The 17,887-nt window shown below is 50.5% G+C and overlaps 1 protein-coding gene across 1 annotated transcript in view; it reads right to left on the bottom strand.

Annotated features, from left to right (window-relative positions):
- Ehbp1 (Eps15 homology domain containing protein-binding protein 1) overlaps positions 1-17,887 on the bottom strand; it is a 380,163-nt gene that overhangs the window by 68,286 nt on the left and 293,990 nt on the right. Inside the window, exon 26 of the mRNA XM_069334860.1 lies at positions 3,061-3,175. Coding sequence (XP_069190961.1) covers positions 3,061-3,175 — 115 coding nt within the window. The remainder of the gene's footprint in view (positions 1-3,060; positions 3,176-17,887) is intronic.

Genomic DNA, 17,887 nt, shown 5'->3' with positions numbered 1-17,887 from the left:
GGTAGTGTGGGGTGTGATGGTGGTAGTGTGGGGTGTGATGGTGGTAGTGTGGGGTGTGGTGGTGGTAGTGTGGGGTGTGATGGTGGTAGTGTGGGGTGTGGTGGTGGTAGTGTGGGGTGTGATGGTGGTAGTGTGGGGTGTGGTGGTGGTAGTGTGGGGTGTGGTGGTGGTAGTGTGGGGTGTGGTGGTGGTAGTGTGGGGTGTGGTGGTGGTAGTGTGGGGTGTGGTGGTGGTAGTGTGGGGTGTGGTGGTGGTAGTGTGGGGTGTGGTGGTGGTAGTGTGGGGTGTGGTGGTGGTAGTGTGGGGTGTGGTGGTGGTAGTGTGGGGTGTGGTGGTGGTAGTGTGGGGTGTGGTGGTGGTGTTGTGAAGGTGTTGTGGTGGTGGTAATGCTGGTTTTGTTGGGACGAAGATGACAAGACGAAGACAAGACGAAGTTAGAGAAGATTCAGAGGTATGCCACCAGACTGGTCCCGGAACTGAGAGGAATGAGCTACGAGGAAAGGCTAAAGGAGCTGAACCTCACAACCCTGGAAAACAGAAGAGTAAGGGGAGACATGATAACCACCTACAAAATTCTCAGAGGAATTGACAGGGTGGACAAAGACAAACTCTTTAGCACGGGTGGGACACGAACAAGGGGACACAGGTGGAAACTTAGTACCCAGATGAGCCACAGAGACGTTAGAAAGAATTTTTTCAGTGTCAGAGTAGTTAATAAATGGAATGCATTAAGTAGTGTTGTGGTGGAGGCTGACTCCATACACAGTTTCAAGTGTAGATATGATAGAGCCCAGTAGGCTCAGGAATCTGTACACCAGTTGATTGACAGTTGAGAGGCGGGACCAAAGAGCCAGAGCTCAACCCCCGCAAACACAACTAGGCGAGTACAACTAGGTGGGTACACCCCCCCCCCCCACCCAACCACAAGGTGGGACACCAGATTGGTTGCCGAGTCTGTCACCCGTACCCACTGTCTACGACTGTGTTACAGCCGACACTAATGGCACTGCAGCCATCACTGTAACCGTCACTGTAGCCGGCCCTGACTAATGTCCTTAGCTAGCATAAGCCTCGTATTTACAGCTGTAAGCGACTTACGCAACTGTTCGGCCTTTTACTGGAAGTAAATAATGATGCTTAAGCGATTTACATCTCCAGAATGTGCAAAAGTTAGGCGATTGACAGTGTGACGGTCGAGTACCGTCACACGGCGCTCGGAGTACTGTCTCCGGCCGTCACACGGCGCTCCGAGTACTGTCTCCTATGTCCTCCCCCCCCCCCCCTCCCGCTCACCATAGGGACACCACTAGCACCATCCTAACTACAAAACGCTAGTCCTAGATGAGACGACGATTCACCAGGTATTTAACGAAACCTGTCGATCTTTCCTCAACCCATGTCAAGTTTAACGCAAGACTTTTGACGAAGACTTTGCCCGAAACGCTACGCGTACAAGTGGCTTTATCAGGTAATGTATGTACTACCTCTATCTTTAAATCAAACATAATGTGTGTACTGTAACTCTGCAACTATGTATGTGCTTCTCCTAAGTAAATTATTATTATTATTACTAATGCACACCTGTCAGGTTCAGGTGTATATGTTGTTTCAAACATAGTGGTAGGGGCCTCGTAGCCTGGTGGATAGCGCGCAGGACTCGTAATTCTGTGGCGCGGGTTCGATTCCCGCACGAGGCAGAAACAAATGGGCAAAGTTTCTTTCACCCTGAGTGCCCCTGTTACCTAGCAGTAAATAGGTACCTGGGAGTTAGTCAGCTGTCACGGGCTGCTTCCTGGGGGTGGAGGCCTGGTCGAGGACCGGGCCGCGGGGACACTAAAGCCCCGAAATCATCTCAAGATAACCTCAAGATAGTGTCTAACTCTAAATCTAACAACTGCGGTGGTTTTCTAACCTTCTGTATGTCAATCTAAATGGACCAAACAGATGCAAAAGCAGTCTGAGCCAAAAGCCATTTGAAGCCAAAAACATAAAATAGTGAAATAAGACAAATAAGCTACGGGGGAATTACACGTAGAAGTTATAGTAATCAGACATTTAATGTTCTCCGTCCGTATCTTGCCCAGGTTAGGTCCGCGGTTACCCCTGCGATGATTTCGGGGCTCAAGGTCCTCTCGGCCCGGTTCTCGAGCAGGCCGCCTGGTGGCCCTCGACGAGGCCATCAGGTTGCAATCTGAAACCCGTGCTACAGGACACAAAAATAAACACACAGAAGAATAACAAAGTTAATCACAGGAAGAACAGGAAGCTTCCTTGTGAAAAGAGAGAGAGAGAGAGAGAGAGAGAGAGAGAGAGAGAGAGAGAGAGAGAGAGAGAGAGAATAGAGAGAGAGGATAGAGAGAGAGGATAGAGAGAGAGGATAGAGAGAGAGGATAGAGAGAGAGGATAGAGAGAGAGAGAGAGAGAGAGAGAGAGAGAGAGAGAGAGAGAGAGAGAGAGAGAGAGGATAGAGAGAGAGAGGATAGAGAGAGAGGATAGAGAGAGAGAGAGAGAGAGAGAGAGGATAGAGAGAGAGGATAGAGAGAGAGAGAGGATAGAGAGAGAGGAGAGAGAGAGAGAGAGAGAGAGAGAGAGAGAGAGAGAGAGAGAGAGAGAGAGAGAGAGAGAGAGAGAGAGAGAGAGAGAGAGAGAGAGAGAGAGAGAGAGAGAGAGAGAGAGAGAGAGAGGATAGAGAGAGAGGATAGAGAGAGAGAGAGAGAGAGAGAGAGAGAGAGAGAGAGAGAGAGAGAGAGAGAGAGAGAGAGAGAGAGAGAGAGAGAGAGAGAGAGAGGATAGAGAGAGAGGATAGAGAGAGAGGATAGAGAGAGAGGATAGAGAGAGAGAGAGGAGAGAGAGAGAGAGAGGATAGAGAGAGAGGATAGAGAGAGAGGAGAGAGAGAGAGAGAGAGAGAGAGAGAGAGGATAGAGAGAGAGGAGAGAGAGAGAGAGAGAGAGAGAGAGAGAGAGAGAGAGAGAGAGAGAGAGAGAGAGAGAGAGAGAGAGAGAGAGAGAGAGAGAGAGAGAGAGAGAGAGAGAGACAGACACATACAGAGAGTTACTCACGCTCTCTCCTGGTTGTCCAGGTGGATGACCAGTTCGTCTCTCTTGTTAACGATGGTGACCAGCTCCTCCAACAACAGCTTCTCCCGCAGCTTCTGCGCCTCCGTCTTCTGCCAGTCTGCCCACCCAGGGAGAGAGAGAGAGTCGTGTCAGTTAAGTACCGCCACAACGGCTACTTCATCACCATCATCATCACCACCATCACTACACAATTACTCGCATTTTAGTGGGATGGGAAACAGGAAGGAGAATGGTGCGAGACAACGGCAATACGAACGGAAACGGGGCCGATAAATCGAACACCATCACTTTGTTTGAAAATAAAATGAATGAATTAATTAAGGTGTGAATACGTTATAAAGTGTCCGAAGGTGGGTTAGGGGGAGGGGGGGGGGGGAGAGGGGAGACGCTACACTGTTTTGACCAGTTGGGTACCACCACCACGACCACCACCACCACGGCCCACCACCACCACCATCACCACGGCCCACCACCACCATGGCCCACCACCACCACCATGGCCCACCACCACCACCACCACCACGGCCCACCACCACGGCCCACCACCACCACCACCACGGCCCACCACCACCACCACCACCACCACCACGGCCCACCACCACCACCACCACCACGGCCCACCACCACCACCACCACCACGGCCCACCACCACCACCACCACCACCACCACGGCCCACCACCACCACCACCACGGCCCACCACCACCACCACGGCCCACCACCACCACCACCACGGCCCACCACCACCACCACCACGGCCCACCACCACCACCACCACGGCCCACCACCACCACGGCCCGGCTGGACACAAAGCGGCCCCACACGGAGCCTGTTACCCCAACACAACACTCGCCTGGATTACCAATTACTACCACAAAAGAAAAGCTAAAATATAATATTAAAAATAAAAACATAGCAAATAATATATCCTGTGTGTGTGTATATATATACAACCGGGGGAGCCGGTTGGTCGAGCGGACAGCACGCTGGATTTGTGATCCTGTGGTCTTGGGTTCGATTCCAGGCGCCGGCGAGAAACAATGGGCAGAGTTTCTTTCACCCTATGCCCCTGTTACCTAGCAGTAAAATAGGTACCTGGGTGTTAGTCAGCTGTCACGGGCTGCTTCCTGGGGGTGGAGGCCTGGTCGAGGACCGGGCCGCGGGGATACTAAAAAGCCCCGAAATCATCTCAAGATAACCTCAAGATATATATATTTTATATATATATATATATATATATATATATATATATATATATATATATATATATATATATATATATATATATATATATATATATATATATATAATAGCAGGATTTATTGTACATGTTAGAATATAACAAAGAACGAGATAAATGATTCTAGTACGAATCTTCTCTATATTTCTCATGTTATGTCCACTTAAGAAGAACATTGAACATTTTACTCTCCAAAGTTAATTTTACAGTTTCCTTAAGACCTGCCACTAAGAGATGCGTTTCATTGACCGTGTCATCATATTCAAAGGATGAGAAAAAGTAAAAAAGAATTTTTATTTTTTTTTCCAAAAAAGGTGAAGTGTCCCATGGGGTCAATAAGCCTTGTGCAGTGTCTTTACTTCTGGTGATTGAGTGATGGGTGGGGTAGTATGCTGGATATTCTGTCTTGGTCTTGAAGATACCTGCTTGATATGATTCTGCGAGTTCTTCTACTCCCCAAGCCCGGCCCGAGGCCAGCCTTGACTTGTGAGAGTTTGGTCCACCAGGCTGTTGCTTGGAGCGGCCCGCAGGCCCACACACCCACCACAGCCCGGTTGGTCCGGCACTCCTTGGAGGAAACTATCTAGTTTCCTCTTGAAGATGTCCACGGTTGTTCCGGCAATATTTCTTATACTCGCTGGGAGAATGTTGAACAGCCGTGGACCTCTGATGTTTATACAGTGTTCTCTGATTGTCCCTAAGGCACCTCTGCTCTTCACTGGTTCTATTCTGCATTTTCTTCCATATTGTTCACTTCAATATGTTATTTTACTGCGCAGGTTTGGGACCTGGCCCTCCAGTATTTTCCACGTGTATATTATTTGGTATCTCTCTCTTCTCCTCTTCAAGTGAGTACATTTGAAGAGCTTTGAGACGATCCCAATAATTTAGGTGCTGTATTGCGTCTATGCGTGCCGTATATATTCTCTGTATTTCCTCTATTTCAGCAATCTCTCCTGCTCTGAAGGGGGAAGTGAGTACTGAGCAGTACTCAAGACGGGACAACACAAGTGACTTGAATATATACAACCATTGTGATGGGATCCCTGGATTTGAAGATGGTAGAATGTAACCGCATGTTTACTGCCGGTTGGTAGTCGGTTGAAGTATTTGATAGTGGTTTGCAGATGGCTAATCTTCCATTACAAATAGACTTGTATGGAAATAGGCTTGATGCAACAGGTTATGTTGCTTGTGACAGACAGCATGTCCAGCGGCATCTTGCAGTCCCAGCGCGAGTCTTCCTCCCCTCTGGGCCACACCTGACACTACAAGCCTTGTCTACACACACTAAACCCGCCAAACACACACCAAAACTACGACGTTCGTACAACGTTCGAACAAGTTTTAACACCACCTAACCAGTTATAACAACCAATATAGCAAGTTGTAACAACGTTCTAATACGTCATAAACACGTTAAGCCAAAATGTAACAACTTTATTACAAGTTGTAACAAGCGGAAAATAGAGACAGTTTTGGTTTGTGTTTCCAGGAATACTACTCATCTCGGTCTTTCTCTACATGGTGGTGAGTAGTATCACCTTTCTTTAGGCATGTTTACCGAAGACTGAAGCATGTCTCGACACCACCTGAACCATAACCAGCACCCTGTACTCAACGCCCAAATGCTCGTTAAATACTGCAGACAAGTCCCCTGCTCATTCAACCCGTCCTCAGACCATGTCCATTCCATCCAGCAGCATCCCCCCCCCCTCATAAACCATTCCAGGCACCCGCCGAACCCGCCGTTTATGAATGGAAAAACTGTTTACACACGACTCACAACTGATGACGTTAGAACACTTCCGGAACAAGTGCGTCGCTGACGACTTTTTTTCGAACCACAACGCTGTAAATGCTTCACCCACGTACTACAAATAATCGCCAACAGAACCTAAACACCTAACGTAACCAGTGCCTAAATATGCACAATATGCTAATATTTAATAATGTTAATTTATATTTGAGAAAATTCCTGTTTTGAACGAATAGAACGTTATAATTGATGAATGCGTCTCTGGGGTCGACCGCTGGATGGAATGGACTTGGTCTGAGGAGATTATCTTGAGGATATCTAGAGATGATTTCAGGGCTTAGCGTCTACGCGGCCCGGTCCTCGACCAGGCCTCGTTTTTGTTACACACCTCCGGAAAGTAGCCCGTAGCAGCTGTCTAAATCCCAGGTACCTATCTACTGCTAGGTGAACAAGGCATCAGGGCGAAAGAAACTCGGCCCATTTGTTTCCGCTTCCACCGGGGATCGAACCCGAAACCCGGACGGGTTGGGGGACGGGCGCCAGGAGAAGTGGACACATGCTGAAGGCTGCCGACCAAGACGTCTCCGTGTCAGGCCTGTGTCAGGGCCTGTGTCGCAACATTATGACACGTCTTGTGAGTACAATGCGACGGGGAAGAGGGGAGATGGGACGGAATATAATGAGTGTGAGTGTGTGGGTATACGATTAAGTGCCCCTATGCCCCCAGTACCGCCCACCACGCCCCCTATGTCACCAGTACCGCCCACCACGCCCCCTATGTCACCAGTACCGCCCACCACGCCCCCTATGTCACCAGTACCGCCCACCACGCCCCCTATGTCACCAGTACCGCCCACCACGCCCCCTATGTCACCAGTACCGCCCACCACGCCCCCTATGTCACCAGTACCGCCCACCACGCCCCCTATGCCACCAGTACCGCCCACCACGCCCCCTATGCCACATCAATGCCCCCGTACGGTGCCCGTATGCCAGGTGAGAAGCCTGCCTCCCCTCCTGGTGGACATAATCCTGGCACTCATTACTGTGGGAGGAGAGCCGCTGCCCGCCAGAATGTTCCTTCATTATTTGCTGGCTGCTCCCGCCACACTCCTCGTTTAATGAACTTAATTGCTCCAGGCGGATCCTCGCTAATCCTGCCTCGCTGCCTGCCACCACTGACAGCCTGCCTCGATGCCTGCCACCACTGACAGCCTGCCTCGCTGCCTGCCACCACTGACAGCCTGCCTCGCTGCCTGCCACCACTGACAGCCTGCCTCGCTGCCTGCCACCACTGTCAGCTTGCCTCGCTGCCTGCCACCACTGACAGCCTGCCTCGCTGCCTGCCACCACTGACAGCCTGCCTCGCTGCCTGCCACCACTGACAGCCTGCCTCGCTGCCTGCCACCACTGACAGCCTGCCTCGCTGCCTGCCACCACTGACAGCCTGCCTCGCTGCCTGCCACCACTGACAGCCTGCCTCGCTGCCTGCCACCACTGACAGTCTGCCTCGCTGCTTGCCACCACTGACAGCCTGCCTCGCTGCCTGCCACCACTGACAGCCTGCCTCGCTGCCTGCCACCACTGACAGCCTGCCTCGCTGCCTGCCACCACTGACAGCCTGCCTCGCTGCCTGCCACCACTGACAGTCTGCCTCGCTGCCTGCCACCACTGACAGCCTGCCTCGCTGCCTGCCACCACTGACAGCCTGCCTCGCTGCCTGCCACCACTGACAGCCTGCCTCGCTGCCTGCCACCACTGACAGCCTGCCTCGCTGCCTGCCACCACTGACAGCCTGCCTCGCTGCCTGCCACCACTGACAGCCTGCCTCGCTGCCTGCCACCACTGACAGCCTGCCTCGCTGCCTGCCACCACTGACAGCCTGCCTCGCTGCCTGCCACCACTGACAGCCTGCCTCGCTGCCTGCCACCACTGACAGCTCTCCCTACCTACAGGGGAGGTGCCGGAGGGGCCACAATAGACAGGGGAGGGGCCGGAGGGGCCGCAATAGACAGGGGAGGTGCCGGAGGGGCCGCAATAGACAGGGGAGGTGCCGGAGGGGCCGCAATAGACAGGGGAGGTGCCGGAGGGGCCGCAATAGACAGGGGAGGTGCCGGAGGGGCCGCAATAGACAGGGGAGGTGCCGGAGGGGCCGCAATAGACAGGGGAGGTGCCGGAGGGGCCACAATAGACAGGGGAGGTGCCGGAGGGGGGCTGAAGCACCCCAACAGCCCGGGACGCGCCACCAGGCACCTGTCTAATGAAGCGAGGTCTCTGATGGAGTATTTATAAACAATTAATTATGGGTTGCCCCCGCGGGCAATACCCTGGGGAGGGCAGGGGGAGGGCTGGGGGGGGGGAAGGCAGGGCAGGGGAGGGCAGCTCTCACCCTAACCACCTCCGGATTGACGGATTTATGTGGGATTTTCTGGAGCAGTTGCTCCAACACCCTTAACTCTGCCTCTGCTGACTCAACCCCCATCCCTGCTGACTCAACCCCCATCCCTGCTGACTCAACCCCCATCCCTGCTGACTCAACCCCCATCCCTGCTGACTCAACCCCCATCCCTGCTGACTCAACCCCCATCCCTGCTGACTCAGCATCCCACCCTGCTTATGGTGTGTCAGCCCGTCTTCATAAACAAAGGCCAAAGTCCATTCCATCCACCCGCCAAACCCCAGCTGTTTATGAATGAAGAGCGGTTTACACACGACTCACAACTGACGACGTCCGAACACTTCCGGAACAAGTGCTTCACTGACGACTGTTGTTCGAATCACAACGCTGTAAATGCTTCACCCACGTACTACAAATACAAATAATCGCCAACAGAACCTAAACACCTAACCTAACCAACGCCTTAATCTGAGGAGTATGCTAATATTTAACAATATGAATTGAAAAGTGAGGAAATTCCTATTCAGAATGAACAGCATGTTAAATTTTATGAATGCGTCTTTGGGGTCGACCGCTGGATGGAATGAACTTGGTCTGAGGACGGGTTGTGTGGAGGGATGGACTGTAGTTATCGGGCTTGAGGGACTGGGGGGGGGGGGTGACGGGCTCGAGGGAGTGGGGGCGGAGAGGGGGGGGGGAGGTTTAAAGATGCATTATCAAAAAAGAGGAATAAACTATAAATTAATCTTTTGTGGGAAGGTCTGGTGGAAGCCGTACACTGCCGGGGTGGCCAGGGCCGCCTCCAGGTCTGACTGGAGACAGAGGTAGACAGAGGTCCCGATAGACAGAGGCCGGGTTTAATTAGATTGAGCTGATGTGGAATTCAAAGGCTGACTTGAATCTGATAGAAGAATGAAGGTGGACTGACTTTGGGGCTGGCAGCGGGCTGATAAAGGGATGAAAGCGGGCTGCCAGTGGGGGCTGGCAGCGGGCTGACAGTCAGCTGATAAGGAGCCGGAAGACTCAGAGTTGGGCCGGTAAACAGCACCGGGAATGCATTAATCCGGACGAGAAGCGGATTGTGGTGGTCCACACGGTAAAATGTCCCGGACAGGGGAAGGTGGGGGGGGGGGGGTAGTGCTGGAAGATGGGGGGAGGTGCTGGAAGATGGGGGGAGGTGCTGGAAGATAGGGGGAGGTGCTGGAAGATAGGGGGAGGTGCTGGAAGATGGGGGAGGTGCTGGAAGATAGGGGGAGGTGCTGGAAGGTAGGGGGGAGGTGCTGGAAGGTAGGGGGGAGGTGCTGGAAGGTAGGGGGGAGGTACTGGAAGATGGGGGAGGGTGCTGGAAGGTAGGGGGCGGTGCTGGAGGGAGGGGGGAGGAGTTGTAGGAAGGGGGGCAGTGCGGGAAGGAGGGGGGGGGGGATGGGGAGGTGGGGGAGCACCCCCCCACACCACCTCCCTTTCCCAAGGGCCTCCGCTGTCGACTTACACGAAACACAATACTGATGCCCCCCTGGATTAGTGATGGAAGGGTGGCTCATCTCCCCCCCCACCCCCACCCCCACAGCGCCGCCCCCCCCTCTCTACAACCACCACAAACACCACCAGGTAACCCACAACCCCTCCTCCACCCCACCCCCCCTCCCACTATCAACACCACTCCCACACCCAGTAACACCACTCCCACACATAGTAACACCACTCCCACACACAGTAACACCACTCCCACACACAGTAACACCACTCCCACACACAGTAACACCACTCCCACACCCAGTAACACCACTCCCACACCCAGTAACACCACTCCCACACACAGTAACACCACTCCCACACACAGTAACACCACTCCCACACACAGTAACACCACTCCCACACACAGTAACACCACTCCCACACACAGTAACACCACTCCCACACACAGTAACACCACTCCCACACACAGTAACACCACTCCCACACCCAGTAACACCACTCCCACACCCAGTAACACCACTCCCACACCCAGTAACACCACTCCCACACCCAGTAACACCACTCCCACACCCACAAATACAAAGTTTCACATTTCTGACTATGCGGAAGTGATTAACTGACTACATGTGTGTTAGTTTGGACAGATAACAGGTGTGGACAGGTAACAGGTGTGCACAGATAACGAGTGTGGACAGGGAACTCAAGAAAGATTTGGACAGGCTATGGTAGTTCTTGGGGGGGGGGATTCTACAGGAAGAATCAAGACACGCAGAGAGGATTCTACACGAACCCACGGAGAAAAACTTTGGAGACTACAGAGGCGGGACCTTGAGAGGGCCGGACGGCAGCCGACTCCCGTCTCCAGGACGGTGCCTCCTCCAACGTGTACTCCTTCAACATCAAGAACCTACAGGCAGGAGTTAATACATTGGCAGAGGATGGAGGGCACCTTAAGGAAGCAGCCAGCGTGGCAACATTCCCCTCCTCACACGCCCGTCTGACAGCCTGAAAGAGGGAGGGGGGGGGGTGGGGGGGGGGGGGGTGGGGGGGGGAGCCTCCTTGCAGGATATGCTGGTGAGAGCACATTTCTCTGTCAAGCCACAGCTTCCTACCGTACAAAGGGGGAGACCAGGAACAGGAACCTAACCTATTCTAAGCTAACCTTCCTATCTTGTTGCAGAACCGAGGGTCTAACAGCCCCCACTCACAGATGGAGACGCTGCTAAACGGTAGGTAGTAAAGACGTCTTTGAATGAAGTAAAGCATTAAAAAAAAACCTTCTAATTAATTGTTGGGACCGTTTAAAACTGCCTCGACCAGTGCTCCCTGGAGTGCAGGCGAGGGGCAGACAGTGTAATCAACACCTGGATAATACTGGAGCCACTAGTTCAAAATGGAGAAGAAGCAAGAGGAAGAGGTGGAATAAATATACACTGACACAACTCTACACTAAGGGCCTAAGAAAGGCTTTCAGACATCCTCCCTTCACACATAAGGAGGGCAAAATTACCTGAGCTCTTTCGTAGTTCTAACTTGATAAACACCACCTAAGGTTTTTATTGTTACCGCCGGGGGCGGCTAGTTTATTGTGCACCCCATACTCATCCTGTGAGCGGTAGCGCTAAAAGTATTACAGAGGATGTAAAAGGTCTTTATAAGACCTCAATGGAGATTATTACATTAACAAATTCATCTATCCTTCATACCTTGCAATTATAATGCCAGCTAGTTACAGAGAATGTTCTATTTCAAGAGCTATATATTTATAGTTAAATCATTATACATTAATGGTAGATCTTATCGCTAATACATAATTGTTTGAGCAATGGAGATATTACAGAGTCATATTACATTTGTCATAGTCTTCATAATACACTACTTGTTTCTTAATCTCATATGTCGTTTATCTACTGGGAGCGTATGGATACAGTGCAAAGATTTCAGGCATTTTATCCTTAGTAATAAGATGATTTGCCATATCATACAACAGTGAGTTTAGATTTATCTCTAAATGGTTCAATTTTACTACATTCCAAGATGTAGTGTTCGAGTGTGTGTCCCTGTCTTTGTCCACACACATTACTTCATCTAGATCCCTATATAAGCCGAACTGCCAGAGATACTTGTAGCCAAGTCTTATACGGAGCTGTGACAACATCTGTTAGTCTACTGACTTTGTTACTTGCCCCATACACATGTTTTACTTCACACATTTCATTGTGATGAACAATGGACCTGCTAGTTCCAGTTTGCACTGTTTTACTTTCTTCAAATCCATCCAGGAGTTCTCGTCTAATGCCACTTTTAAGGGACGTATTTGATAACTGAAGATTCCGTTCAATACTGTCTTCATTTACTGCAGCCTTAGCAAGGGCGTCAACTTTGTCATGTTCCTGCAGGCCAATGTGAGGAGGAATTCCACAACATTTTTTATATTTACCCTCTTGTTAAGTATGCCTATGTCCGGCTTCGAAGACAAGCACGTTATTTCTTGACTGTAAACTATTTATCGCCAGTAGTGAGGAAAGGGAGTCAGACAATAGCTGTCTACCACAGTGTTGTCAATAAATTCGAGTGCTACCAGTATTGCTACCAACTCAGCTTGCATGGTGGACGCCTATTTACTAACTTTTATATTCCTTTGAATTGTGCTGCCCTCGGGCTGATGAGCAATAACAGCACTTCCTGTAGCCCTCCCTGTAGCTGTACCGAGTAAAGGTGCCCAGTCAACCGGGCTGCCAGTCAACCGGGCTGCCAGTCAACCGGGCTGCCAGTCACACGTGGGCCAGCCCGGCCTCTCAACTAATAGGTCACGTTTTTAACGTTATCGTAACTAATGTTCCAAATGCAACCTATTAAAAGAAAACAGGTTACAAATATTCACGTTTTCCTATGCACCAGCCTCTATATGTTAGGGGGGTTGATGGGGCTCGTACGTTTCTGGTTAAGGTAAACAGTTGAATTTTTGTACGGAGTGGAAAGTAAGGAGAAGCGGCGGGGGTGGACTGCCAGCAGCGGCACCTAACAGCCTGGTTGATCAGACCGTCAGCTAGGTGGCCTGGTCACACACCGGGCTGTGTGAACGTTGATACTCTGAACCAAATCAAGGCAACAGGTGCATCAATGTGTATACACACGTGTCTACAGGTGCATCAATGTGTACACACGTGTCTACAGGTGCATCAATGTGTACACACGTGTCTACAGGTGCATCAATGTGTATACACACGTGTCTACAGGTGCATCAATGTGTATACACACGTGTCTACAGGTGCATCAATGTGTATACACACGTGTCTGCAGGTGCATCAATGTGTATACACACGTGTCTACAGGTGCATCAATGTGTATACACACGTGTCTACAGGTGCATCAATGTGTACACACACGTGTCTACAGGTGCATCAATGTGTACACACGTGTCTACAGGTGCATCAATGTGTACACACGTGTCTACAGGTGCATCAATGTGTACACACGTGTCTACAGGTGCATCAATGTGACTACGGGTGAATCAATGCAGATGTGTGCACACATGCCGGAGCTCAACGGTAATGTTGCTACCTTCTACTGTATATCTGAAATGCCTATACGTCAGGTTTGCTCGACACCTGTACACACACCTGTATAGCAGCTAGAACAGCTGTACATACACACCTGTATGGTATGACAGGTCTAGATAGATGGTATGACAGGTCTAGATAGATGGTATGACAGGTCTAGATAGATGGTATCACAGGTCTAGATAGATGGTATCACAGGTCTAGATAGATGGTATCACAGGTCTAGATAGATGGTATCACAGGTCTAGATAGATGGTATCACAGGTCTAGATAGATGGTATCACAGGTCTAGATAGATGGTATCACAGGTCTAGATAGATGGTATCACAGGTCTAGATAGATGGTATCACAGGTCTAGATAGATGGTATCACAGGTCTAGATAGATGGTATCACAGGTCTAGATAGATGGTATCACAGGTCTAGATAGATGGTATCACAGGTCTAGATAGATGGTATCACAGGTCTAGATAGATGGTATCACAGGTCTAGATAGATGGTATCACAGGTCTAGATAGATGGTATCACAGGTCTAGATAGATGGTATCACAGGTCTAGATAGATGGTATCATAGGTCTAGATAGATGGTATCACAGGTCTAGATAGATGGTATCACAGGTCTAGATAGATGGTATCACAGGTCTAGATAGATGGTATCACAGGTCTAGATAGATGGTATCACACATCTAGACAGATGTTATCACACGTCTAGATAGATGGTATCACACATCATCCTTCTTATTATTACTAATTACCTACTAAAGACTTGCTTATTACACTTGTAAATACCAAAATAAGGTGAAGTTCCCGCCAAATTCCCCCAGAATTCGCGAGAGGTCGCCATGGCAACCAAACCCCTGATCAACACGCCGAACAGAAAACGGGAAAGGCGCCACCGGCAACAGCCACGGGCAGGCGGATTGTGAATCGAAATTATTATTTATTAACTGTGTGGAAGTGGTTTTCCTGTAATATTCACATTGCTAGAGTAGCCTTTTATATTATTCAGTCGGCTCTAGTGTATATCCTTCAGTTAGCTACAGATTTATTCGATTTATTCCCTGCATTTACCTGTAGATTTATTCTGTGTATTCCGGATGCGGCAAAGTTGCATCGCGCGCGCGCGTGTGTGTGTGTGTGTGTGTGTGTGTGTGTGTGTGTGTGTGTGTGTGTGTGTGTGTGTGTGTGTGTGTGTGTGTGTGTGTGTGTGTGTATGTGGGTGTGTGTGTATGTGGGTGTGTGTGTGTGTGTGTGGGGGTGTGTGTGTGTGTGTGTGTGTGTGTGTGTGTGTGTGTGTGTGTGTGTGTGTGTGTGTGTGTGTGTGTGTGTGGGTGTGTGTGTGTGTGGGTGTGTGTGTGTGTGGGTGTGGGTGTGGGTGTGTGTGTGGGTGTGTGTGTGGGTGTGTGTGTGGGTGTGGGTGTGTGTGGGGGGGGTGCGTGCGTACACCTCCCTTTGCTGAAGATGGTAAAATTATGAGAAGGATTAAGACAGAGGACATGAAGACCTGGACAAACTGGAGGAATGGTCCAACTAACGTGTAAGGAACAAGCGGCCAGCTACACGATACCATTTGGGAGATGAAATCCTTAAAGAATCCAGACCTGGGGATCCGGATTCCTGAGAAAAACCTGGGGGATGGCTGTCACGCCAGACCTGTCCTCTGAAGCACGCATCAAGAGGATAACATCAGCGGCATATGCTAGGATGGCCAACATCAGAACTGCCTTTAGAAGCTTGTGTAAGGAATCATTTAGAACCTTATATACAACATGTCAACACCAAAACTGGATTATGCAGCTCCAACGTGGAGTCTGTATCTAGTCAAGCACAAAACTAATTGAAGACGGTTCATAGGTATGCCACCAGACTAGTGCCCGAGCTGAGGGGTATGAGCTACGAGGAGAGATTACGGGAATTGAACCTCACGTCGCTAGAAGAAAGAAAAGTTAGGAGAGACATGATCACCACATACAAGATTTCCAGGGGAATTGATCGAGTAGATACAGATTATTTAACAGAGGTGGTACTCGAACAAGCTGACACAGGTAGAAAATGTGTACCCAAATGAGCCACAGGGACATTACAAAGAACGTTTTCAGTGTCAGAGTAGTTAACAAATGGAATGCATTAGGCAGTGATGTGGTGGAGGCTGACTCCATACACAGTTTCAAATGTAGATAGGAATCAGTACACCTGTTGAGTGACAATTGAGAATTGGGACGAAAGAGCCGAAGCTCAACCCTCTCAAGCCAATTAGGCGAGCTCAATTAGCTGAGTACACCCACCCACCCACCCACCCACACACTTCCAGAGGAGAACCAGACATAATCCATGCAATATGTATGCAAATTACCCAAGAGAAGACTATACAAACGGAGTCTTTCAAGGCACAAATTGCTGGGCTGCTTCCAGCCCGGGATTACTACCCACCGCTTAAAATGCTGTCAGGTGTTATCCGGAGTGGAAAGGTGAGTTATCCCAGTGAAAAAGAAAATTTCAATTTAAGACTTCAAAGACCTCGGGTTCCATCAAGTCAAGAAACAGCCGAGTTTATCCAAGTGTGAAGGATAGGGACGGTCGGCTGGGGAGGGGGGCTGGGGAGGGGGGCTGGGGAGGGATGCTGGGGAGGGATGCTGGGGAGGGGGGCTGGGGAAGGAGGCTGGGGAGGGGGGGTGGGGAAGGATGCTGGGGAGGGGGGGGCTGGGGAAGGATGCTGGGGAGGGGGGGCTGGGGAGGGGGGGGGGCTGGGGAGGGGGAGGGGGGGGGCTGGGGAGGTGGACTGGGGAGGGGAGCTGGGGAGGGGGGGGGCTGAGGAGGGAGGATGGGGGAGGGGGAGAGTAATGGAGGGGAAGGGGGGGGGGTAGCAGTGTGTGGTGTGGTGCAACTCACCAATCAGTGTCTCCAACGGAGAGAGTTCTAGCTAGCTCTACAAGCCCCGCCAACTGCCCCTTGTACCCTGTTGCGTTTCAATTGAAATATTCACAAGTTGAAATTCGTTGTCAAATCTGGCCTTAAAGCTGTGGATGGAGGTGGCTTCCACAACTTCTGTTAGAGTATTCCACTTGTAACTACCCCGTACACTTACCATACTACTTGTGTAAAGGAGGAAATGTAGATGTTTATCTCTCAGAATGTTTGGTAATATGTTTATTGTTTGTGATGTGTGTATGTATGTATTAACACGATGTACTGAACGGGGTGAGAATAGCTTGAGCTACCTCATCCCTTTGTGTGTATTTTACATCAATAAACTTATTTCAATTTCAATTTCAACCCCGTACAGGGTACCAGTACTTCCCCTTACATTCATTCGGCTCATTTGCCTTTCCAGCTTCCACCTATGTCTTCTTGTCCTGCTTTCTCTCCATCTGAAGAGGCTATCCTATTTATGCCCCTCATTATCTTATATGTCGTGATCATATCCCCCTATGTTCCTTCTATCCTCAAGGGTGGTCACATTTAGTCCCATTAGCCTAAGTTCGTAGCTCAACCCTCTTAGCTCCGGCACCAGACTTGTTGCACACCATTGGACTTCATCAATTTTGCCTTTAGGCTTCACAAAGTGCGGATTCCATGCCGGTGCTGCATAGTCCAGTACTGGTCTAACAAATGTTATGCAGATTGCCTTGAAATAGTCCTGATTTAGGTTTCTAAACTATGTTCACACATTTACCAGCGTCCCATATGCTGCCGATGTTATCCTGTTTTATGTGTGCCTTCGGGGCGAGGGAATTATATAAACTCCCAAATATCAATATCAATATCAATATCAATCTCTCTCTCTCTCTCTCTCTCTCTCTCTCTCTCTCTCTCTCTCTCTCTCTCTCTCTCTCTCTCTCTCTCTCTCATTCCTGTAGCTGCCATCCCAGTATGTGAAGAGGCCTTCTGGTCTCTCCCCTCTTTCTCCTTTTCCCATTTCCATTACATTACACTTACTGGGATTGAATTCCAGCAACCATTTGTTGGACCACTCCTGGAGTTTGTTAAGGTCCTCCCGGAATTTGGGGCTGTTCCCCCTAAACAATGGCAGGTACCTCATGCTTCTTAATTAAAAAAAATAATGTGAGGTGTGGGTTTGAGGTGGGGGATTTTGGGTGTGGAGTGTGGGTGTGGAGTGGGTGTGGAGTGGGTGTGGAGTGGGTGTGGGGGTGGGTGTGGGGGTGGGTGTGGGGGTGGGTGTGGAGTGGGTGTGGAGTGGGTGTGGAGTGGGGGTGGAGTGGGTGTGGAGTGGGTGTGGAGTGGGTGTGGGTGTGGAGTTGGGGTGGAGTGGGGGTGGGTGTGGGTGTGGAGTAGGGGTGGGGGTGGGTGTGGGGGTGGAGTGGGGGTGGAGTGGGTGTGGAGTTGGGGTGGAGTGGGTGTGGAGTGTGTGTGGGGGT

Source organism: Procambarus clarkii, chromosome 32 (assembly GCF_040958095.1).
Source record: "Procambarus clarkii isolate CNS0578487 chromosome 32, FALCON_Pclarkii_2.0, whole genome shotgun sequence".
Classification (NCBI taxonomy): domain Eukaryota; kingdom Metazoa; phylum Arthropoda; class Malacostraca; order Decapoda; family Cambaridae; genus Procambarus; species Procambarus clarkii.
The sequence above is the reverse complement of the archived record's forward strand: the minus strand, read 5'-3'. Positions and strand labels throughout refer to the sequence as shown.